Raw genomic sequence first — 25,358 nt, 5'->3', positions numbered from 1 at the left:
TTTTCCCGCGATAAGCTCGTTTTCCCGCCAAAACTGGTTCCGGTTGTCTTTTTTTCACGTAGGGGGGGCAACAGGAGGGGAAAGGAAAGTGATAAGTTTTCGCTCGGAGTGGGTGCAGTATGTGTTTGACCTTTTAAACGTTACTGATAAGTAATTTTAAGGGTTAAGTGGGTAGGAACAATATTTCGTTTAATCTTTTATTTTCGGTGGTCTTTTCGTCGTTGAAATAGCGGGTGTAATAATGCGTGTCGTTTTTCCGTAATCTTTTTCGCAGGAGACGGCGTCGGATCAAGTCCGGGAAAGAGAAGAAGAGGTGGAAAGGAAGGGATGCGCGCACGCATGTGCCTTGTTGGGAAGAAGCGATTTAATTTTCACGAAGCGAACGAGAATTCGCGAGACGCCGAATCCTCAGAGTTCTTCATTGTAGCGAAATCAGAATGGCTGCGCCTATTGTAACAACTAGGTTTAGTGATAATTACGACCTCAAAGAAGAACTAGGAAAGTGAGTACCGCTTTAATTTAACGTTTTCGCGACCCGCCATGGCTAAGGCCTTTCCCGGCTGACAATCCATTGGCCTCGTCCCCCCTAAGGGAACTCTCCCGAGACGTGGCCGCCCATCTTCCGTACTCCGAAAGAGAGAGAAGGAACGAGGGAAATGATGCCCCGCTCCTCCGATGAGAGTTCCCTTTAAAGTAGGAATCATCGCTCTCCGATGCGGTGATAGGAATTCGTACACTTTCCCCATTTTGCGCCCTTTTCCTCTCCCGCCGCTCTCTGTAATTCAACTCTACGTTGATTTTTATACCTATTCCACAAACCTTGTTAATTTTATACCAGGCATATTTATATCTGAAGTAAGGCTTCAGGTACTTGGCCTCTTGGCCTAGATGAATTGGCTTATACGAAATATTCCAATACGAAAGACGGTTCTGAATATATTACCAATAAAATTTAAATATTTTGCACCCTTAAGACCCTATTTGGATCAATTATGGATCCAATTTATTTAAATTTATACTAATTTTGTTATCATATGAAAATTATATAATATTACTCTCAACACCCACGCATTTCTAGCCTCTGTATCTGTAGAAGTCAGTTTAATATTTAATTTGTTCCCAAAATTAACACCCTTAACTGAAGTGCTATTACTTGTAATATTAGCCTACGTGATATTAATATTCTTATTAATAAATATAAATTTTCTATTAGGGGGGCATTTTCAATTGTAAGAAGATGCGTTCAAAAATCCACAGGCCTAGAATTTGCGGCCAAAATCATAAACACAAAAAAATTATCAGCACGAGGTATTTTAGCCGTGTTTAAAATATTATAATTATTTAATAAGAGAATTAACTTAATATTATTTCATTTTTGAACTTCAGATTTCCAGAAATTAGAGCGCGAGGCTCGCATCTGTCGAAAATTAAATCATCCTAACATAGTACGGCTACATGATAGCATACAAGAAGAAGGTTTCCATTATTTAATATTTGATTTGTAAGCAACGAACGTAATTTCACAGTTGTCGAACTGAATTAATATTATAATTTTGCCCACTTATCTACTCAGAGTCACAGGAGGAGAATTATTTGAAGACATTGTAGCGAGAGAATATTACAGCGAAGCAGATGCAAGGTGCTTAACTATCTCTTTATCTCCAGTTCCACCTAATTATACGGATCCGATTAATATTGTTTTTTATTCATTCTTGCTCAGTCACTGTATTCAACAAATTCTCGAAAGTGTTAACCATTGCCACACAAATAGTGTCGTTCACAGAGATCTCAAGGTATTATTTCTTTAGGAAATAAAAATCACGTCTATAGTAAATTAATAATGTTTTATATGATGTAGCCAGAGAATCTATTACTGGCTAGCAAAGCCAAGGGAGCGGCAGTGAAACTAGCAGACTTTGGCCTTGCAATCGAGGTTCAGGGTGAACAGCAAGCATGGTATGGTAAGTTTCTTCCGCAATTTCTGATGACTTTTTGTGGTAATTAATCCTTAAAGTATTTCTTCAATATTGATAGAAAAAATTAAATTTTTCTTCAGGTTTTGCCGGAACTCCCGGTTACCTGTCCCCCGAAGTTTTAAAGAAGGACCCATATGGGAAACCTGTTGATATATGGGCTTGCGGTAGGTAATATTGAAACACCTAAGCCTTTGCTAGGTAATGTTTACAGATTTAATGTTTCTTAGCCTTGGTAAATGAAACGGCTAAGCCTTTGCTCGCCGAAACTATAGAAGTTTTAGTAAAATGACTAATATTTTCTATCTTAATTTCATTTTCTTATGTCATTCAGGCGTCATATTGTACATATTACTAGTAGGTTACCCTCCATTCTGGGATGAGGACCAGCATAGATTATATGCCCAAATCAAAGCAGGAGCTTACGATGTAACTTAAACCCAGCGAATGCTTTTCTGATTATTTGCTAAGCTTTTTTGTTTGCTTTCCTAGTACCCTTCACCAGAATGGGACACTGTGACGCCGGATGCGAAGAATCTCATCAACAGCATGCTTACTGTAAACCCTGCCAAGAGGATAACTGCTGCAGATGCACTGAAGCACCCCTGGATTTGCGTACGCATCTTTTTATTTATTTTCAATGTATTAATTTAAATCATTATACTTTTTATTTCAGCAACGGGAACGTGTGGCTTCTACTCTACACAGGCAAGAGACGGTCGACTGCTTGAAGAAATTCAATGCCAGGCGGAAACTCAAGGTTCGTTTCCATGTCATTTTTGTTATGTAAGTCCTTTGAAAACGTGTTGCGGTAAAATAGTTCAGGGATGGCTTAGAATTGCAAAAATTGGCTACAAAATCTTGCAGTGACAGTGAGAAAGCTATAAATTATATTATTTCAAATCCCCTATCATCATAAATTAATATTCAAGGTTAAAGTAATAATTGCAGGTTTATTTTTTCTTACTATGAAACAGGTTTTAAAAAAAATGTGTTTGAACAATTGATTTTTTCAATTAAAACATCTAATAAATTAATAATCCATTTATAGATAAATTTACGTTATATTTTTATATCTAAACCAAATTCCCCGCAAAATAGAAACCAGTTGCTTCAATAAAGGGAGGAAAAACATGTACGCTGTATGTAATTTAACAATATAAATTGTAGCTGTAGTTTTGTTCCACTTCAACGTCAACCACTTTTATCAATCGAAAAGATACAAATTGCCAGCATAAACATTTACAATCTGGGTTTAACAAGACTTTTATATTTCTTTGATATTATTTTATTATCTTGACAGTTATCTTTATTTCTTTTTAATCAACAGGGGGCCATCTTAACCACAATGTTGGCTACGAGAAATTTCTCTAGTAAGTTGAGTTCTGTTGCCATTTGGGGGGTTTTTTGCCTTAAACTACAGGCTAGTGTGTAGTTGGGTAGTATTGTTCTGCAACTGCGTCTTCTCTATCTCTTTATACCATGGGTACTCTCGCTGATAAAGTTAAGTATATGCATTTTGAATATAATTCACTATATGAGAATTGATGACCATGCTTTTTAATTATGCAAATTCAAATTCCATTATTTTAAAGATTATTTTAGAATAATAGATAAATATTTCTAGTTGAACAAAGTTTATTTATGTGTAGGTACTAGTACTTAGTAAATTTTCTAAAATAATATTGATAAATTTATCGCGACTATTTTGTCAACGTTATTCAGTACTTCTAACAAAGGCTAGAATTACCCAACGTTCGTTCTTAATAAACGTGGCAAGTTACATTTTTGCACTTAGGCGGGTTTTGCGAGTTGAGGAAGGGGACTATTGGAATGCAGACGCAGCGTTGCCTAATTGCAAAAGTCAAATCATCATACCAGAGACTAAAAATTATAGATTTTCAGTCCAAATTAATAGTTCCCAAAACATTCGTCGGAAAATTCAAATTTGAATTAAAAAACGCAGCGTAATCAAGGCTGAGAACTATAATAATAGTGTGAGTCACGTGACCTTACGTCAAGGGTGCGTCAAAATTCTAAGAAGGAATTCTTTTCGTGAAAAGAGGTCTTCAGGATAATTTTTCTCCCCATGAGAACTCTTAAAAGTGCCAAATGATAATTCGTTCTTTTCATAATAGCAGCTAAAGGGGAGCCCTAGAACCAAGTGAGAATGCCTTCTCAAGAGAACTCGCGAGAAGATATTATGTCAGTTCTTTCGAGAAGGATTGTCAAAATTTTGAGAAGCGAGAATTTTTGCTATCAAGGGAAGAATTTTGATGCAGCCCAAGACTAGTTGACGACAAAGTCTCCGCATGTTTGCTGGAAATCCGAATGTGGTTCTTTGTCGAATTTTTAAAGAAGTAAACGTTAAGTAATTGAAATCAGCCCTTCCGTCACCAAATTATCGATTTTATAGTACGCCGATAACGAATTATCCAACAAAGAGTACACAGTCTAAAAAGCCTTCGACAGGTGAAATTTTGCCAGATAACTATAAGAGATAGATCCATGAAACCAATTGCCAATATTATTTATTTTCTAATATCTTTCGTAATTCATTGGTGTCGTCTGCCACAAATTAATAATTTGGCGGGAAACTCAAAACTCATTTTTGACAACTTTTACAATATTAAAAAGTCCTGTCGAAGTACGCGCTTAAAATTATAGTATGCCCTAAAAATTATTGGAAAGTCCTATAATTAATGACGTCTGGCGTGAAATAAATTTGAACAAAAGATGCTCGGCAACCCTGTTGAAATAGCGTCTGCTTCAACTTTTCACCTTAGACAGCTTTCCAAAAACCCCGTTTGCGGAAATTGAATTAACGCCCGTATTCGGCATAGATGGGTTTATATTCTTTGGCGCTACAACTAAAATTTTCAAAACATTTTAAAAGGAAACTCAAATGATTTCGTCCTGGACTCCTGGATGTTTAAACATTTTTATTATTTCATACATTGGTGGTTTATTCCACGTTTTTCCAAGTTTCTAATAAACTCCCTTTGGATTAGATTGACATACAAGTACTCCTGAAGAAAATTATGAATTTCGGTGGTAGGGCGAGGACTTAGTCAAATAGCTACAGGCCAATAAAATCGATATTTTCACACTAGCTAACAACAATCAACTTCCATAAATTATATCCAATATCATTATTATACATATGTGTATAAGTGAAACAGTTTAATAACTAATAAGAATAGAAAACTTAGGAAGGTGCAAACATTTCCCGCTTATTCTTATTGGAACCTTGATATATTCAATATTTTCCGTAATTTTTCTTTTTTGTCAAAACTTACTTTATTTTCTTTGAATTTTTTGTGCACTCCTATTTCACTGAGTGTTTTTTCTTAAATTTTTTGTTGAGTTTTTTTATTGCGCAAGTTTGCACCTAACCGAGTTTATAAGTCTCTTCTATATTACTTGCTATCATTATAACAAATCTGATTGTGTGGGAAATTTAAACACAATCCATTTAAAAGATATTGTTAAAGGCAATTTTATGTAAGTTTTTTTTTTAAATCATTCCAATTTCTCCAGAGAGATGCGCAGTTTCATCATCATTTTGTGGTCTGTATTGGTATGGATGTCTCTTGGTTCACATTATATATTCTAAAAAAACGGGTGTTCGATACTTCACCTCCCATTCTTACCCCAGTTTTTAGACAGTTAAGTTATTTAATTTCCCGCAATATGCCTTAATCTATAATTTAATTTTCAAAAAATTTTCCTACTAACTAGGGGCTTTTTTCTTAATTATTTTTAACACGCTGGGTTGGTTTGGTTTAACTTGGGCTTGAATATACTAACATACTTTGGGAGAAATGGTTGTGCACGTAATATAGGAAAAAGAGCGAAACATAAGTCTTAAGTATAATTCCTGCTTGATAACTTTTACAATTTTATTTGCCTCGCTCTAGGCCATGCTACAGCCACTAACGCAGGTAAAAATATGAAGTCTTTCTATTATTTAATGAGCTAATTAAAAAATGTAATAATTAACAAGTCCCCCATAATTCAGCAGCATCTCTGCCTAAATACCTTTAATGCACAACCCTTCTCCCTTTTTCGCCTATTTCCCCTTCGTATTTGTCTATTTAACCGCGATATCATGATCAATGTTTTAGCGTTGTTAATTCGTTTTTGCTACTAATGTAGTCTCAGAGTGATTGTTGTAAAAATTGGCCTGGTGAAAGTTGTTTTTGTATATTCATTTTGCTATCTTAAAGAAATTCCTACACCGTGCATTTTATAAATGTAGCATGAGTCTAAATGTACTAAGTACTGTTTTTGATGACACTGGTAATTGAAGGGGGCAATGATATAGTTTGTTGTAGTGGCATGGGGATATTAAAATATGTTACCTATTTCAATAATTACCATCAGTTATGCATAACTTTCAAACTAAACCCATATGTGACAGGCACACAGAGTACATCACCAATTTATTAAATATTCACTTCATTTTCACCATCTCATTTGATCATCACTGTGTTTAAGAATCACCACAATAATTCAATAATTTTTAAAGAACTTCCTGATGTATTTTTGTGTGTTTTTTACCCACCCTATTTTATTATCCATAAATTAATGTAGGGGCACATAAAATTATATCAGCATGGTAGCTATGCTCATATTGGAAATGTAGCAATGAATCCTGGTAGTGTTTATTAGCTGCCTCCGCTACGTTTATTTAAACTCAAACCCTTATAGTGTAGTAACCGCTACGCTTTTCCACTATAAATAGAAAATTGGTATTGACATTTTTTTAAACAAAAGTGGAATTTTCAATCCCAAAAACCTTCGCTTATTTTTCTCGCTCAAAGTACGAAAATTGTATGACCAATCGCAAAAATTCCCAGGGCTGGACTTTACCCAAAAACAAAATCTGCTACACATCAAATATATTGTCCTGTGCTTAGAAGTTTGTCCTTTAAATGAAACACCCGTGGGCATGGCCACCCTTCTACACTACAATATCATATTTTTGTAAACAATTTTTTCCCTCTACGCCCGACTTTTTGATAAAATCAACTCCTTGACCACCCTCCAGTACGTGACCTCTGGATGCGCATTTGACTCCATTGAAACCCCATTGTGTCTCAAAAATAAAGCTAGGTGCTGCTGCTATATGTTACCATGAAATAGCATTAATAGAACATTCCGAAGACGTGTTTATTTTAAAGCCACGCTAAAATATTCCCTAGCATGAATCGTTTTTTATAGCCTGACAACGTTGCTTTGCAAAATAATGCTATTTCATTGGTACATTTCTAAGAATAAGTTGTCTTTGAGTTTAAGTGTATTTTTAAGGTGGGGACTTAATTTTTTAATCATTCTGAGCGTATTGGATAAATTAAATAGTTGCGTTTTTAGAATTTAGTGTCTTAGGAAATTACTTTATGGGTTTAGTTATGATAATAATAACTCTGTACCAGAATCGAAATTCATGGCAAAAATCCTATTGTTGTAGGTCGTAGTATGATGAACAAAAAAGGGGACGGTTCCCAAGTCAAGGAATCCACCGATAGCAGTACAACATTGGAAGAAGATGACGTCAAAGGTATCGTTTTAACACAAATATTTAATAGAAATAATACTGGTATAGTTATTGATTAAAACTTAGATATGAGGGTAGTGCAATATTTGACAAAGCTAAGCTTATGGGGGTCTAAGTTGTAAAAGCTAGACTTACTTATGTCGAAATAATACAAATTTGGTGTTTTTGCTTTTCAAAAACTGCGCGTCTAAATACTTTATTTATATATACTCCTATAGTTTGATTGGTAATGATTTTCTTTATAATTCTTGGTAAATTTTTATATAGCTGAAACTCCTTAGATATTTATATAGTAGTTTCCCCTTTTTTGTAGTTACTCTTTTTCCCTCCAGAATTTTTGCAATTTTGGTTTACTTATCTCTTTAAAGCTAGACCTTTTTGATTATTTGAAAGAAAGATAAATATTACCCCTGTTATAATTTTTTCGAATGAATATATTTGGTGCTTCTCTCTGTCAGACCAGTATCCATTTCTTCTCTGGCTTTTAATTTTTTGCTCCTCAACTTTGCAATTTTCTCTCTCTCTCTCTCTTCTCTATCCCTTGTGTTTTTCTTTCGCACTCTCTCTCTCCTCTTTTTCTTCTCTGTTGGCCAAACAAAAAACCGTTTCTATTTCTCTGCCCAATATCATCAGAAACTAGTCACGCCGGGCCAGAGCGAAGTAAAACAGTTATCCAAGTAGATCAAGGTAGGAATTTCGGTTTCTTTTATTGCCTGTGGTCACAACATTTATGCAATGATAGCTCGCGTTTCTAAGGTACAATTCTAATCATCATTTTATCTGATCTACAATTAATAGTTTAACTACATGTACAGAATGTTCCATGAAACTGAATAAGTCGAAACTCAAAATATCTCAAACTGAAATGAAAATTTTGTTTTAAAAACCTGTTATTGTTAAATGAGAACATAAAATATAATTTGAGTGTCAGTTTTTCTAACACTATAATAAAAAGTGTTTCTTTAAAGGACAGACTTAACAGTATCATTAGTTATTAAGGGTAATTATTATAAATTAACATCCATAAGTGGGCCTTAATAGGAATAGTAACCTTTTTTATACATCATAATAGTGTTTGGAATATTTTGATATCTTGACATTTTGTTTCTAAATAGATGTAGTTGAGCATTTTTATGAATGATATACTATACAAATGTGTGTACTTGTATAAACTATATATAGTAGGCCTGTTATACTTGTAGACATTGCTAGGTATTGACAAAATATTTCCATAACCAGTATGAAGTTTATGGGACCTTCATGACTTTATTTCTATTAGTTATTCTGATTTTTTCGATTTTATTTTTCATTCTAACTCAAAAGTGCTTCTGAACTTTTCTCTTTTTCCCCCCCAATATTTTTTCAATCCTGAAAAATTTTGATCCCATCTCTTTATTGTTTTAAAAGTAAAAACGCCAAACCCTGATAATAAACCAACACAAAAAGCAGTTGTTCCCGATGCAATCTCTTTAGTCACAGTAACTTCAGGTGAGAATGGGAAACTCAAAACTAAGCAAAATTGTGTTCGTCTCCCCTCAACCAAAATATTGAAAATTAGTGGGCTTTTCTATACTCAACCCTTACATTCTGGTTCAGTAGGGCTTCTAACATCCCATTCTCGTTCGTGTAAAATAAAACTATAGTGTGTAAATAACTAACAATTAACCCATAGTGGCTCTTGTTAAAAAAAAGTTTTACGTATATATACATATATGTAGAGCAAAATTGTAGTGTTGTTTTTGTGGCTATAAATCGTTTGCTAATATCACAAGAACCCAGAAATGTAAACAGAACTGATTAATACAGGTTATTTTCCTTAAAATTACTGTCTTTCTATCATATTTAAAGTTGAAATGATAAAGGGCTTGTTTTAGTAGTTGCCAAAAAGTCACAATTTTAATAGGAAAAATGTTTAAATCTCTCTTGTGCGTTCTATGTTACATAAATGGATTCTTGCTAAATATACCTGTTGTTGAAAATTTGGTATTCTTATTGTTAATAGTTCCAAAGCACTTAGTACTAAAAACTGTAATAATAGTTTTTCTCTATATAGTAGTATATAATATTTAATAGTATTCCAAGTAATTTTGTCTGCAATAATTAGTACTAACAAATTAGTATTTCTTTCTCGTTTGACACTTTTTGTTTTAAACAAAAAAAAATCAAAATGCTTTTAATTTTCATAGCTGTAAAGATAAATGGCAATACCTCGGATCGTAAGTATTTCTCTATATCTTGCAATTGCCATAACCATCTCATAATCGCTATCATCCATGGAATGACATACTATAATTTTTATTATTTTGGTGATTTTATTTAATTTTGCTTTTCTACAATTTATTAACAACATTAATCAGGCCGTAGCATGCCACATATTCCTAAACCAGAATTATAAATTTTATTTTTCCATTTTTATAATTTTAACAATTTCATAAAAAAAATCACAATTTGCACTACCCTGCACTAGAAAAAAAATTCAATATTGTTTTAGAAATAAACCTTCCTAGCTTTTTCACGCATTTATAGGGCAAATCGAAGCTTTTCTTCATTTCCTCTGAATTCTTAAAAAAAAAAATGTGGGTTAATTTTTGTAGCCAGAAAACAAGAAGTTGTAAAAATAACTGAACAGTTAATCGAAGCTATTAATGGAGGGGACTTCGAAGCTTACACGTAATTTAAATTGTTTACAAGTTTATAGTTCTCGGTTTTGATAGTTCGCTAATGCGTAATTATCTCTTTAATTATAGTAAATACTGTGATCCACATTTGACTGCCTTTGAACCTGAGGCTCTTGGCAATTTAGTGGAAGGAATGGATTTCCATAAGTTTTATTTTGACAATGGTGGTTATTACATTGAAGGTTTTCTCAGTTACCTTAAAAAAATTAGCTCTCAGAGTAATAATGTTTTTTATTATTTATTATCCTTTTCAAACAGTGCTAGGAAAAAACTGCAAGTCTCTCAATACTACAATTTTGAATCCAACAGTACATTTGCTCGGAGAAGATGCTGCTTGCATTGCCTATATTCGCCTCACTCAGTATATGGACAAGTAAGCCACCTTTCACTGCCCATTTTAAGGATTTTTTTAGAACTAACCAAATTTAGGCCTAGTATAAAGAAAACTATCTTACTTAAGCAAATTTTTTTGTCTCAACCCAAGATAACTTCCACCCTTAAATTTTTGGGGTAGTACTCAATTTTAGAACTACCTGAATATCGCAAAACAGTGCAATCCACCTTTATTGTGGTTTTTTAGCAAAAGAGCTAGTGACCCCAAATGAGAGGCATATTGTACTTAAAGAGTTATTTAGCAGGACTTTCAACCAATAGTCATTCTTTATGTGACTCTTACTACTAGTGCCAATTAAAAAATCTTTCTGTTGGGGGAAACATAAAAACAATCATATCCGATTGGCTGCATTACTGATAACCATCATGGTACAGTCCTACTGGATCTAGAATATAAATGTAACAGTTATAGTTCAGGGGGTTTATTTGGTGATTTGGTCGACAATGTTTCCATTGCAATAATATTAACCTTTTAGCTTGATCTGACTGTGATGTTATAAGTGTCATTTATTATTTGCGTTTTATCACTTCTAAATTCTTATAATTATAATAAATATAATATATATTTCACTTTTAATGGAAATGACTAGATGCATTTGTAAAATCCATTAGATTTTAATAATTAAAATTTAAGTACATATTTAACCAAAATAAAGGCATACAAAAAGGAATTTTGGTTAATTACTGAGGCTTCATGAGTACAATTTTCAAATACTTAACTATAATCTCTTTGATAATGATTGAACTGTGTAGGTGTGGTCATGCTCACACGCAACAATCGGAAGAGACGCGTGTGTGGCATAAGCGTGATGGCAAATGGCAGAATGTTCATTTTCATCGCTCAGGCTCTACCCCATCACCCTATTCTGCCGCCCACAAGCAGTAACAACTGAAACAAAAAATTACGTTTATAAAAACTAATCAACTGTATTAGGATCTATCTATCTCGTCCTATAGCCACGAAGAAAGAAAAAACAAAAAAATTAAATCAATGGTGACATTTTTGGTTTCACCGTGTTTCGTTGAAAAGTTTTCTCTTAAAACTTTTATTTAAATTCTACCGATGTTTTTTAAAAAAAGGACTTAAATAGCCATAAAGCAATGAAAAACTTCAGTTTCTAAATGAATATTTCGTTACCCTTCAGGCCTACCCCACTAAAGCCTCCCTTTACTTTGCTTAAAAATTTTATATAATTAAAAGTTGCCTTTAGCTGCTACATATCATATGGTTCCTTCATGAACTTTTTGGAGTTTTCACCCTTTTTTAATTTATTGTTATTGTTATTAAAAAAAAATTACCCTATGAAGAAGATAAAAAAATTGCTCAGGTTTTTATCCAATGTTTTTGTTTATTTAGTTTAAAAATGATAAAAATATTTAGAAGCGAAATAATGGTTTAGAATTAATATTGTTGAAAGGAAAAAAATATTATTTCATAGTTGCTACGTGTATTATAATTATATATCGGAAGAGATTTTTACAAAAAAATGAACAGAAAGGGGATAAAACATTATTTATATTCATTCCCTATCAATTAATGCCACAAGTTTCCCCAATTTTTTTATTTGAAAATAATCCCCCTTTTTACCTCGTTTCTTTCAAATGGTTAATATAAACATTGGGGCAAGCGCTTATACTTAAGTTCTTAATTGCAACATGTGTGAACGAGAAATGTTCAGAGTAATCTAGCAGTTTATACGAAATCCATTCTACATAATTATAAAAAAATCTAGTTGGGGAAAAAATCTTTTTGCGAAAGGAAAAAAAAAATGTAAATTTTGAATCTATGAGATGTTAAACAATTTAGCTTTTTGAAGTATAAGATAAAAAATAATTTGAAAAATTTCTCTATTTGAATGTCTCCATTTTTAATCGTTTCTGAAAAAAAAATTGGAGGCTTTGTTATTTGTCCTCCCAGAAATTGAGGAAAAAAATAGTTGTGAATGTTGAATTTCTGAGCTATCTTTACAAAATGGACAGTTTAATTGTGTTTATACCCCCTTTTTATTTTATAATTTTTCTCTTTAATAGAAAATATTCAGTTTATGGAAGTATTTACTATGCATAGTCAATTAATTTCCCCCAGAATTAACGCAGCTGAATGGGTATTTTGGTTCCAAGAGTTAAAAATTCAAAACTTTCGCGATTTCAAATTTTAAGTTGGTTACAAACTTTATTTGAAAAATTAGCACTGCCTTTATATTAACAGCAAAAGGAAAATACTCTAATGTAATTTATTGCACTCAAATTTTTTCCTGCCTCAAGAGAAAATTGAAAACTTAAATCCTCCACCGTGGGTTTTTAACTCCTCCAGTATTTAATTTTTTGCAAAGTGATAATATGCTGTATTTGCCCGTTTTTGAAACATTGCAGACTAGTGTATAAACAAATTATATCTATGAACTTCTACTATATACTCAGTGTTTGTACTATTTTTCAACATGTATGTCTAATTATAATGATCACATTTTTGGAATTTATTCCTCCTTTTTTTTCGAAATGAGGTGATGGATTTTTCTAGTCCACTAAATTATATTATATATATATATATATATATATATATATATATATATATAAAACCTACCAGTCGGATACTACTTGCAGCCTTGATTAAGAAAAGCCTAATGAGAATACTGGAAAGTAAACAATTGAGCCTTCTAATTATAGCTGTGACTATCTAACCCTTAATTATTACAATCTAAAAAAAGTGACAAGTTTTGTTTTATTTACAGTTTTATATGAAATATTTATGTACTTAATACATTATTTATTGTGTCATTGTTAAAGGAAAACAACGCTCATTACAAGAATCGCGTGTTTGTGGTATATTTCATTAATCGAGCTAACTATAGACCACAAAAAAGTGTATTTTGGCGAAAATTACAGTTCTTGTGATTTTCCAAATTTGTTTTATTCTCTCTCACTTAACAATCAATAAATTTAATGGTTAAAAACAAACCAAAATGTGTCAGGCTTTGAAGATATAAAACAAAAGACATTTTGTAGCGTTTGCTGTATCATTTGTAAAATATATCTTATAGATAATTTTCAATTTTTGCAAAAAGAAGTTACATGCGGATGCCTTTTGGGGTTTTTAGATAGAAAGTATAAATATTTGAAAAAATATTAAAGACGTTAGAGTACTTTTCTTCTACGAGAATTCTGTTGCGAAATTGGGTGGTTGTCAAATTATATACCCTAACTCGATAGATATATTGAAATTTAAAAAAGAAGATGTCTTAATCTTCTTGTATAATAAAATTATTATCGCCCTCGTTAATTTAATCGGATTGCGGCGTATTTTGCCGGTGAGTTTTTTTGTAGAACGAAAAGTACCCGCCTTTTAAATAAAAATAGTAAGCATTAATGGGTTTATGGGGTTTTTCTGCAATTTTTTAGCTGAATAAAATTATTACGTGGATATCACAGGGAAACTTATTACAAATAAACCTAGAAAACAAACTGTGATCCCTTATTAAACTAAAAACAAAGTTATTAAATGAAAAATTGATATGAAACAGTCGCCTTTTTCCTGGTCCATTACATATAGGTTATTTAAATCGTGAGAGAGGAGTTGGAAAAGTTTTTGCCATTTGGCAGTTCAAAATTATTGTCGTATACCGATCTTGTGATGTATGTACCTGTATAATTTTTTTGTATTTTGAAAAAAAAAAAGAAAACAACCACATCCCTCTATAGATAACAAAGACTTGTGTTGTGAGAATGAAATGAAATACCATCATTACGCAAAACTAAAAAGTCATAGAAGTTCTAAAGTTTGGTTTATAGAATTCAATGAATATTTATTGAGATTGTCTCAGGCTTTGCTCTGTTTTTTCTCAGATCATTTCAATAATAAACTACGTTCTCCATACTAATTGTATGTTTTTTTAAAACACTTGTTTTGGCATATTTTATATTTAATAGGCATAGTAGTATGCGGACAGAGGTAACTTCCGTTGAATTATTAGCGGAAAACACAATGTTGCCTTGTGTTATTTTCACAAAAATTCTTATAATTTGAATTTTGCGGTTAAGTTGATACAATTTTATTGGCTGAAATTTCGGAAGAAACTTGGGTTCTGCGGCCATTTCCACCCAATAGCTGTGGGTTTCCAATCCACTATCGAAGTTGGACATTCATTCTGTTCTCAAAAGAGACCTGTTCCGGTGTGAGCGAGTTGTGTTCTTAATATTGGTTTTCACAATTTATTTGGTGTCAATATATTGACTTTTTGAACTTCAAACAACTTTTAATTGCTACGTTTAGTCACATCTTCTGAAATATAACACTTTCTAAAGGTAAATGCATTTTGGAATTTCTTTGTTTTCGCCATGCATGGTGGTGGGCTCAGACTCAAAGGCTTAAAAAGAAACGTCATGCTGGTGATGACGTAATATTTTTTCCTACCCTGACCTTTGGGGTCAAGCAAGTTGCCTTATTGACTCGGTTAATTTTCACATTCTGTATTTTATAAATGTGACCACTGGAATATTTTAACTTATTAATCTAATATAAAATGGTTTTCCCAGCGCTTTGATATTATAGTCTTATAAAATGCCCAATTTCCACTAAACTTCATTTTATCATCTTAACTAAGACTTGGTCATACTAGATGAACTTTACCTAAAAGTTTGTTTCTAAAACATAGCCATGGGCTCTTCGTCGTGTATTGTTCGGGATTGTCATAATAATTACTTTAAAAAACGCGCGAGAAACGAGAAATTGTCTTTATTTCGGTTTCCTAAAGTGATAACTCATCAAGGAGAGAAGACGCTTAAACTTAGTGAGCTGCGTCGGTGTAAATGGTTTGAACTTATTCTTGGAAATTTCGATAAACTCAGTGACAGTGCTAGTGATAGGTACCGACTATGCAGCGACCACTTTTTTACAGGTAATTAAAAAGTATAACTAATATTACTTATGTAATGAAGTAAATTAAAGTTGAGATTTTATTTGAAGGGAAACCGGCCAGTCTATATGATACTAAAAGCCCTGATTGGCTTCCTACACAAAATATGCCAGACTTGTCCAAAACTGGAACACAGTATTCTAATGATAAAGAGTATGACGTTAGATATTCCAAACCTCTTGTTCAAATCAATGTGGCAAGAACATTAGCAGATTTAGATCTTTTAAACTATGCTAGTTTGGATAAAAAAGTCGAGCCTGTAGGGCCCACGAACAAGCCTCAACAAACATACAAACTAAAGGCAGTGCATAGTGGGCCAAGTCCTTCAAAATCAGAAACAATAGAATTTCAATTTGACCAAAATTCTCTTGACTTGGAAGCGGCGGAATTTGTAGAAAAGTCCTATGGACCAAAAATTTTGGAATTTATGCAAAATTCTGAAACTGACACTTCATTTGAGCCAACCAATACAGCATTTGCGCAAACTATGTGTGAACCTTCTTCAGTTCAGTGTGATATGTTCCGAAATAGTAACAGCTCTGAAGTTATAGTTCCGGAAAAACTGGAAGACAATGTACCAAAAGAAGGTACCAACTATATTTTAGTTAAAACTCCTTTCATTCCACCGTGCCAGAATCGTGGTATCCAAACTTCCTTGTTAATGGAGCATATTAATGCTTTAGAAAGTGAACTTCGTCAACGAAACGAAGAAGTTTACACCTTAAGAAGTAAATTAAAGAAAATGACTCTAGATGAGGATTACTTTGAAGGTGACAATAAAAAAGTGTGTTTCTACACGGGAATATCAACGTATGACTCATTTTTGGAACTTTTGGGCCATGTTAAGGAAGATTTGCCCTCTCACAAAATGTCATTAACGCCTTTCCAACAACTTATGTTAACGTGCATGAGAATCCATTTGGATACTCCACAGAGAGACTTAGCTTACAGATTCAATGTGTCGCAGGCGACAGCGAGTCGTATTTTTGCTCACTGCCTTCAGGTTCTCCACCAAAGACTTATAACAGACCCGGTTAAACCCAATTGTGGTAAGCTTTAGGTTTTAAAAGTGAGCTTTTGTTTGCAAAGCAATTTATTTTGTTAAAATAACCCTTTCAATAAGGCATTGGCAAAAAACCCATTAGAATAGAAAATAAATATATTGTGCGTGTAGTTTTTTTTAAGATGGTTGGGGTTAGAATTATTATATTTATCTTGTTTTTCAAGAGATGAAAAACACCAATAATTCAGAGTATCAGATTGAAAGAGGTGACAGTGATTCAGCGCCTGAAGAAGAAGGGTTCCAAACATCGAGGGATAGCGCGCTGAAAGAACGTGATGCTTTGGCATCAAAAGCTCGTGAGGAAAAAAGACTACTAAAAGAGAAAAGGAAAGAAGTTCATAAACGAAATGCTGCTCAAAAGCAAGAGAAAGTCGGTACTTTACATTTATTTTAATAAATATTTGGTTAATAAAAGGATTTTCTGGACTATAACTCAACCCAGATGACCAGAATAATGGAATTGGGTGGGAAAAAATTACCAGCTGCTTTCCTGGAAAAAATTACGCAGTTTTCAAACCGAAAGGAACAGTCTAAAAAAATGTACCAACATGGTAAACGTAAAGCGGATGAAATTTCTGAAGATAATGTAGAGGAAGAAGAATCTGAAATAAATAAAGAGGTTGATACTGGTATTCCAAGTTACGAAGAAAATTATATCGGTATTCATGGGTAAGGGTTTTTAAATCAGTTATTTTTAGGCATGTGCGAGCCTAGCTTAGAGTATGAAAAATTTCACTTTTTGGGTACCGAGCCCACTAATTTAAAGGGAATTTTTTTAGTATCTTTTCCCGCCATTTTTAATGTCTGTGGTAAGATTAATAAAGTTTCGAGTTCTCGAAAGTGAAGCCTTAGCCTCGATTTGAGGCTACTCGGCTTGAAGCTCCACCGAGTACTTGCACATGCCTAGTTATTATTTTTGTCAAATTTTTTTCTACATTTCTTCCTTTTATTTACTTTGTTAAAGTCAAACGGAATTTGAGGTAGTACCGATTGATAGTGCTTTGTCCCAGTCTACAGTTGGGAATAGTGCAATGGAATTTAAAAAGAGGAAAGCGTTTGGGTCAAACATTCAAAGAGAACCAGGTATGTTGCATTGTTGGAAATTATTTTTAAATCAAAGCATTTATTTCTTGGGTGTTTTTTTAGTTGAAAGTCTAATTGCAAATGAGAGGAAACAGGCTGTAAAACATTATTACTCAAATTATCCTCAAAATTAAAATAAAATGTTATTATTACATGTCTTTTTATTTCAATTGTTTACTAGTCACTAAAAAATAAAATCTAGATCTTACTCCAAGCTTGTTCGTTGCCATGGTAACGCGTATAGGTCAGCCATAATTATTTCGCAGGATCGTGTGGCGTTTAACCTCGTGATCTGTGACGTGAAATTAATGTCATGGCGGCCGTTTCAAGGCGTTGCTTAGCTATGATGTATGAATTAATGAATATTTATTTTCCCTTTAAAATACAAATCCCTTTTATAACAGGGAGGAAACCATTTACTGGATTCGCGGGAAAAAACATAAAACGAAATACGCTAGCACTTTAAAAACAAATATAAAATGCGCCAAAAATAAAAACAATGAAATTAATTTAAAAAATTGAAAAAATTAAAAATTTTAAAGGATGATATCAAAGACTATATAACGCTTCGAAGCGTTATATAGTCTTTGGATGATATATACAACCAATATACTGACTATGTACAACCAACACAACCAAAATGTCAAGAGATCAATTTGTCCTTTTTAACCGTAAGCCCCCCCAACGACCAAGTATCCTTTTCGTTACAAGAATATCCTGCCATCCGGGCTACGACGCTACAAGCAAGCACCCAATACAGTGGCGTATTATCCAATAGACTCACTAGGCGCGCGTCTAGGGCCCCATGGCCTCTGTAGGCCGCAAAAATTACAAAGCAATAAAAATATAAAAACCATATGAGAAAATTGCACCTAGGGCCTCAAAAGAACGAAATCCGCCACTGCACCTATATAGTATGGTTTTTAATAATCCCAAGGAATACTCCAACTATAGGTTAACTTTCTAGGAAGTAGGTCAAATTCTGAAAAAAAAAATGATATTTTTCAAAAAGAAACAAAAAAGAATTTTAAATATAATTTTATTCGATTAAGATGAACAAATAAATGGTTTTATGTAACGTTGTTCTAAATACAATTAAAAAATTGAAGAAACCGCGTCTTCAAGTAGGCCATCTATTCATAATATTTCCTGTTCCCCTCTACAAAGATATATCACTAATTTTTTGGGCATGGGCCATAATTATCTCTGGAAATGTTTTCTTCGCGTGGCGCCCCTTCTAAAAATACACGAGACAGATTATAAATAATCCTTTTCTTTGTAACGTTTACCTTCATTCACTATAGCAACTGTTCTCTCAAAGTACTCTTTGTTCCCCTAGCTCAAAATTCAATATAGGCGATTCTATTAAAAAAACAGTTTACCGATCCGACGCGGCGTCGATATTAAATGAAACTTTACCCCTATCTTAATAGTGAAGCTAGAGTTAAGGCGCAAAGAATTAAGAAAGTTGAGGCGTTTATAGTTGGAGACTCGTTACATTCGTCTTCGAAGCATTCGCAAACCGACGATTTGACGTCCATGGTAGTTGTGTAGTAACCTGAATTATAACACAATTATTTAGCCTATTATTTAAACTATATTACAGGCGTATTAATTCTTACAATCGTATTTAGGGTGATCTTCCCATCCACAGTTTCTTACGGTACGTTTTTCGCCACCAGGCACTAAACATGATGAAAGAAATATTTAGCTCAACTAAAAGTCTATAATTATGTACCCATAAGTATGCCTGATCATCGAAATAATTAGCCTTTTCAGTTTACATAGAGCCAAGTAGCGGCCAACTGCTGAAATTTTATCTGCTAAGCAGACGATAAATCACAAAGCTTCTGCATAGTTCACCCGTTTGAGCTTCTCGTATTGGCCGTTATGTGGCTCTGGCCGCTCTGTGTAAACTTAAAAGGATAATTACTCGCCATGTGCGTGGAGTGATGTATAGTTGACGTAATGCCTAAAAAGATGAGCGCCTCTAGCGAGAAAAATGCAACTTGAGTCAATTATTAGGCGTCGGTCCTACAGGAGGCAAAACCTTTTCCCGGCTCTAGCACTATCAGTGGCGTAGCCAGAAATTCTTTAAGGGGGGGTCGAAGTATGTGAATGTTAAGAGGGGGTCGAGAAGGGGTGGAAATTTAGTGCAGTCAAAGGTAGGCCCAAGGGGGGGGGTTGGACACGGAACCCCCCCCCCTGTCTACGCCACTGAGCGCTATACTCCGTTTGAAACTCTCTTAAGGACGATACTCTTCTTTCGCGACTGGGTTGAGGTCGGCTTCCTACAAATGCGACCCTACACCGGTTCAATCTCAGTGTGACGGACGCTTGCACTCGCTGCGATGCTATGGACGATGCGTATCACGTCTTGGTGCGAAGGCCCTCGTTATATACACCAAAAACTTGTAACCTTTATTTCGACCCACCTCCTACGTGTACCTGCACGCGCTCACTATGACGACAAAGCGAAGATCACGTATTAAGCTTAATGACTTAGTTTTGGCGTAGAACTAATCAACACTGGGCCTGTTCGCAGGCGAGAAAACCTTAAGAATGTGCCTTAACAACGCCCCCTAGCGGGCCTTCGTTGAAGTCACGGAAAGTTATTGCTGGTCGGGTGGGGTTTCTCAACAGTGTTGATTAGTTTCATCATATGTAACATAATTACTCATAAGTGTGCCAGAAATAAATTTTTCTCAATGAGACCTTGTTGCAAAGGTTATGACGTAATTGACGTCACTTCAAAGTCGATGACGGTTTTATCGTCATCAAAACTGGTTCTGGCGGGGAGGGAAGTAAGTTAAAACCAGTTTTACGCGACGTTAGTCCCTATTTTCTTTGGTGGCTGTGAAACAAAGTCATTTAAATTTTTAATACAGAGATGTTAAACAGAGGCACACTTATGAGTAATTATGTTAAATATGGTTTCATGGTATAAGTCCACCAAAAATGGATGGTCATGCTAAATTGCACACGTGGAAATGCGGAATTAACACACTTATATGAAACGAAATTGAAATCTTACTCTTCTACTTTTTATCCTGCAGTAAAAGTCGTTTGAATCGGATGTATTGTTTGGTTATTGATTGACTACAACTACCTTAGTCTTTTAACGGCAAATAAGAAATATTTTTGTAAGAATAGTTGCCAATTTACTCCCACGCCAAAGTTCGTATAGTTTTGTAACAGGTTTTTTCGCGTCTTTTTTTCTTAAAAGCAGAAACATTTACATAATAAATCACCACAATCCTTCTTATTCCGCGTGATATGGCAAAAACCTTCGTTTTAGTTTAAATTCGATACTGACTGTTTTAGAAAATATTTAAGACAGTAGCATTTCTCAGGCCTAACGGAAAATGAGCTAGGCCTACCATCTATTAGGCGGAAAAAATTGCGCTGATTAAAGCCAATATTTTAAATAATGCGATAACGGTTCGAATTTTGGTACAAAATCAAAGCAATTAACACGGCTCATTTGATTCTAAACTCGCAGTAAATTGCCTAAGGTGGCTTCTAAATTCGAGCTTTAATCTTCGTCATGTTGCTCCGTGCATTTTACGCATAATTTTCGTGTACCGATAATCCAGCGAGAGCTATTGGATTACGATACTTTTACTTTAATCGTACGGTCATTTGCTCTATGACGAATCAAATAATTCGCGGCGTGTTAAGATTTGAAAGCTTAATTGAACGCGTCGCAACTAGGTTAGCAAGAAATCCGAATCGTCATACCATTTATGCTTCGTAATTGTATGTAATTTAAATTATAATGATTGGCAATTGACTTTGAGGGGAAGGGTAAAACTTAATATCCGTATATTAAACCTTAGTTAAGACATTACTATTTTCAAAAAAATTTGTAGAATCTTACGTGAAATGACCATTTTACGACAAAGAGTGTATTGTCCACCGGGTGGTTTAAGTATATGTACTTGGTCATCGCAATTCACCAGATGAGTCCCATTTTTAACGGTATCGCAGTGTTTGTCGTTAACGGAATTACACCAGTAACATTTCAGCGCCTGACCTGTGAAATAAAACGCGCTTGTAAACCCGTAAACTACCTAAATTACTATAAAAAAAGGTAATAAATATCCATCTTTACCTTGATCCAGTAGCGACAAGAAAGCTACGAACAGACAGATGAAGTAAACTTTAAAATCCATCGCCCACGATCGAAGGAGATGGAAGGAAACCTTTCCGCAGCCGGCGAAGATAGGTGATGGGGGAGAAAACGGCGCGAAAAAGCGAGTCTAATGAAGTCAAAACTTAATTCCCTGTTTTTGCGTCGAAAGAATCCGGCGGAATAGCTATAAATAGCTGATTCTCCAGTGGTCCGGATGAGGAACGGTGAATGCGAAGATGGGGATTGAGATAAAATAAAATTGGTTCTTATCGATACGATATTTGTAGGTCTTAAAGCCCGATTCCCTCTCTTCCACGACTATCGAGTCTTGGAAAGGTTGGCTCGGCTACCTCTTCTACGTGAGGCCCAAAATAAAATGATGGAGGTTGCTTATTTTTCGACTATTATTCAGGTGCCTAGCTGTTCCATATACCCCTACTCCTCCCCAACCTTTAAATACTTTGGCGAAAAGAGGGGAACTAGTTTGTGTTTCCACCCTCCCGCGATTTCTTTTGCATTTTTGTTTGCAGCTGCGAGCACCCAAAAATAAACCCAGCGCGTCATTAGTCAGGCAGCCTTTAAGAAACGTGGCAGACCTTCGAAAATGTAGTTATGACATTTTGAGGGCCCCACCGGTAGCGCTCTACCCTATTCTCCTTTCAAACTTTGGCATTTAAAAATTATACCAGCGTGACTAGGTTGTACTTTGCAACTGATTAACCCGGCTGTTTTACCTTCCAACTCCACTTAGCGCCCGTCCGGGCGGATAGGCTTTGGTAGTTGGTTTTACATGGGGCATCAGGACTTACGTACTTCTACGTTTTGTCTTAGAGGAGACCTATTTTTTGAGTCGCAAATTCAGTTACGAGACTCTCTTCGTGGAAGTAGGAGCTATCGCGATGTAAGTTCTAATTATTTTGCATAAATAACGACAATTTAATTTTCTATGAATTTCGACCTGTTATTGTTAATAAAAATAATCGGTTTAAAAATATAAAAATAATATTCAAAATTTAAGATGATTGTAGTAGTTTGTAAAAGTTATGAACAAAAATATCGATGACTGGAATCTTTTCGAAATTAATGGTTTTAAATTCTGTAACTGTGGCAGGCCTTCCTTAAGTACCAAATAGTTTCATTTTTAACCTCGTTTCAAATTACCAATTTTTTATATGAATCAAATTCCCCGCGTGTCTTTTAGATTCGCTTTATCCGTCATAGAAGGCGCTACATACGTTGTGAGTGTCTACAGCGCCATCGCTGGGCGTAAGAGAAGAGGAAACCTTTTTAAAAGTTTACGTCCTTCATTAATTCATTGTTAAATTTTTTCTGATTATGCGTTTTGCTATTTTTCGTTAAAAAGTGGTTGTTTGCAATTTATTCAACCCAATTACAATTTGGGAAAAGGTTCTTCAATATTAAGGTAAATGATAGGATACTTTTTAATTGTAAAAATCTAGTTTATTGCTTAACTTTCTTAAAAATATTTTTTTTTTTTTACAAATTTGAGGGTAAATATATTTGATGACAGTTAACCGTTAAGGCACTAAATAGATTGGCATTTTTTTACGTTTGGTAACAAACTTTCTCTAATCAAATGGAAGCTCGATAAACTAAAGTTTGAAGATTGTTCATAATTGCATTTCTTTTAAACTGAAAAAATGATTTTATCCAATGTCTCAAAACCTATAAATATTTAATGAGCCAAACTATTTGAAAGTCAGGATCGTGCGAAGTAAGCACTAACTAATGCAAACACTACAACAAATGGTACAATGGTCAGTGATGAGGCCCCGTTACAACCATCACTTTCGCACTGGCAGACATTGACTCTGCCTCCCAAACCAGCCTTGTAAGAGCATGTTCTATCGTCCTTTTCTACACCGCATTGTCGAACAACACTTTGAAATGGTTTTTCTGGTGGATGGAGCGTTAAGTTAATAATTGCATGAAATATTAAATTGAACCAAATAACAAGTAGACATACGCTCTAGTAATTGAAAATCAACCCACTGATCCATTTTACGACAAACAGTAAACGCTGAGCTGTCTTTTAAATTTCCATTTCCACATTCTTGTAGGTATTTTTCATCTTTCAAGGAATCGCAATCGGGATCATTTTTAGAGTTGCATTGGTAACATTTCAGAGCTAAAAAGTGGTAGGAAAAAGATTTTGTAGACTTTCCAAGATTGCATAATTGGGTCACATTGCGCAAGGGCTATGTCGAAAAACCAATTTAATTAATATTTAAAATAATATCACAAATAACGTACCTGCGCAAACTTCGAAAAGAACAAAAAGGCAGAAACCTATTAAATATAAATATTTCATTTTTGAGGCAATGTAGAAACGAACTTTTATGCTGTTGTTAAACGCCTAACTTTCCCGGTCGCAACCTCAATCTTACTAAACGCGGCGTCCTGTGTGTCTTTTTGCTGGAGAAACTTTTTTATTGGGACTTTTAATGGGGAGGGTGTGAAACAAGAGGGGGTACGAACTCTATTAACAACTTTTGGTACGCTCGGGTAGTATCATGGGTCTACGTTTACGGTACCCCCTCCCGTCGAGCGTGTGTTTTCAGTAGCGTCTAAAATTGAGACCTTCACAGTCACGTGACTTTTGCTTTTAGAAGCTCCCTTTGTAACGTAATTACTCTTATTCGCCGCGCAATGACAATAAAAATAGTTTTAAATTCGTTAATTCTACTACGACGGATGTCTATTATTACTGAAATATTCGTTGTTGTTTTTTAGAGAAACGTTTTCGACCCGGCCGAATTAGGCGTCGTCGTGTTCATGCGATGGAATTCGAGAGGGTTTAGATAAAGAGATAAGGGTAGTCCTAAAATTCCCATATATTGATAAGCGGCCATTATTTGTTTTAACTGCTATCAGACGATTCTTTTAGACTGTAAACTGTGGATTTTGAAATATCAAGAAGCAGTAAAAATTAATATTATCAATCGTTGTTAGGTTGAATTTTAGCGATATTTCTTCTCCCGTATTTCTGGTTTAAGAAAGGGTGTTACTTCACAGATCGTAACCACGTAGGAGCTCGCTTTTTGGAATAATAATGATGTATTTTAACAGGAAGGAAACCAGCACAAAGAGTCCCCCGTGTGTCAACGTAGAATATTTCAAGAAAATTCTTTTTTTTTTTTCAGAAAAACCAACTTTACATTTGTACGGTTTGTTTTTCCGAAAAACCAAACATAATAAACAAGATTTGGCGAAATAAGTTCGAATTTGAAACATTTTTGACCCTAATTGAAGAAAAATTATTTAATTTGGGAAATTAGACTCGCAAAATACTTTATAAATTTTATTTTCGATGAGGGTTTACAGCAATTATGTCTGCTAATTTTAATAAATAAAACCCACTTAGTGACTAGAATACAATGTGCGTAAAACAATATTCATTTAAATAAATTACCACAAAAATGACAGTAAAAAAATTGGACGGAACCGTATTGACGGTATTTAAACCCTTTCAAAAATAATTGGGCATACTATTACATTTGGGGTTAAGCCCGTCTTCAGTTTAAAAAAATAAATCTTCT

The 25,358-nt window shown here is 34.2% G+C and overlaps 5 protein-coding genes across 12 annotated transcripts in view; 3 read left to right on the top strand and 2 right to left on the bottom strand.

Moving 5' to 3' along the window:
• Mlh1 (DNA mismatch repair ATPase Mlh1) overlaps window positions 1-25,358 on the top strand; it is a 211,656-nt gene that overhangs the window by 166,091 nt on the left and 20,207 nt on the right. The window contains exons 1-3 of one of the 6 annotated variants that reach the window (XM_090158278.1): window positions 22,423-22,699; window positions 23,000-23,091; window positions 23,162-23,221. The exons of 2 other annotated variants lie outside the window; for them this stretch is intronic. The gene's annotated coding sequence lies outside the window, so the exon portion shown is untranslated. Of the gene's footprint in view, window positions 1-14,724; window positions 14,907-22,090; window positions 22,211-22,422; window positions 22,700-22,999; window positions 23,222-25,358 lie in introns of those variants that run through there. 3 more of the 6 variants (XM_090158277.1, XM_090158276.1, XM_090158281.1) reach the window with 3 other exon arrangements.
• CaMKII (Calcium/calmodulin-dependent protein kinase II) lies at window positions 77-13,140 on the top strand. 3 transcript variants are annotated; one of them, XM_090159200.1, is made up of 20 exons: window positions 77-171; window positions 275-502; window positions 1,214-1,308; window positions 1,387-1,501; window positions 1,574-1,639; window positions 1,721-1,793; window positions 1,859-1,961; window positions 2,057-2,140; window positions 2,308-2,402; window positions 2,466-2,588; window positions 2,650-2,733; window positions 3,304-3,346; window positions 7,447-7,536; window positions 8,167-8,220; window positions 8,941-9,021; window positions 9,720-9,749; window positions 10,128-10,203; window positions 10,281-10,375; window positions 10,470-10,584; window positions 11,358-13,140. In XM_090159200.1, the coding sequence occupies exons 2-20, from the start codon at window positions 438-440 to the stop codon at window positions 11,488-11,490; spliced, it is 1,620 nt and encodes a 539-aa protein (XP_090015326.1). In that variant the 5' UTR covers window positions 77-171; window positions 275-437; the 3' UTR covers window positions 11,491-13,140. The 3 variants fall into 3 exon arrangements, with proteins under 3 accessions (XP_090015326.1, XP_090015325.1, XP_090015327.1); XM_090159199.1 differs by having other exon boundaries at window positions 7,444-7,536; XM_090159201.1 differs by lacking the exons at window positions 8,167-8,220; window positions 8,941-9,021; window positions 9,720-9,749.
• Window positions 14,933-17,815, top strand: LOC149927224 (uncharacterized). Its single transcript, XM_090158282.1, has 6 exons — window positions 14,933-15,499; window positions 15,568-16,566; window positions 16,745-16,950; window positions 17,023-17,249; window positions 17,545-17,663; window positions 17,727-17,815. Exons 1-6 carry the CDS (start codon window positions 15,259-15,261, stop codon window positions 17,795-17,797), a joined length of 1,863 nt encoding a protein of 620 aa, XP_090014408.1. The 5' UTR covers window positions 14,933-15,258; the 3' UTR covers window positions 17,798-17,815.
• On the bottom strand, window positions 18,686-22,225 carry LOC149927223 (UPAR/Ly6 domain-containing protein CG9338-like). The gene is made up of 4 exons (XM_090158285.1): window positions 21,778-22,225; window positions 21,544-21,699; window positions 19,286-19,348; window positions 18,686-19,221 (listed from the first exon to the last, which is right to left on the bottom strand). The coding sequence occupies exons 1-4, from the start codon at window positions 21,836-21,838 to the stop codon at window positions 19,085-19,087; spliced, it is 417 nt and encodes a 138-aa protein (XP_090014411.1). The 5' UTR covers window positions 21,839-22,225; the 3' UTR covers window positions 18,686-19,084.
• LOC149927222 (UPAR/Ly6 domain-containing protein crok-like) lies at window positions 23,270-24,459 on the bottom strand. The gene is made up of 3 exons (XM_090158284.1): window positions 24,073-24,459; window positions 23,786-23,947; window positions 23,270-23,715 (listed from the first exon to the last, which is right to left on the bottom strand). The coding sequence occupies exons 1-3, from the start codon at window positions 24,128-24,130 to the stop codon at window positions 23,519-23,521; spliced, it is 417 nt and encodes a 138-aa protein (XP_090014410.1). The 5' UTR covers window positions 24,131-24,459; the 3' UTR covers window positions 23,270-23,518.

Source organism: Leiobunum rupestre, chromosome 9 (assembly GCF_980474605.1).
Source record: "Leiobunum rupestre chromosome 9, qqLeiRupe1.1.hap1, whole genome shotgun sequence".
Lineage (NCBI taxonomy): Eukaryota > Metazoa > Arthropoda > Arachnida > Opiliones > Sclerosomatidae > Leiobunum > Leiobunum rupestre.
Note: the sequence above shows the minus strand (reverse complement) of the source record. Positions and strands in the feature narration are given on the sequence as shown.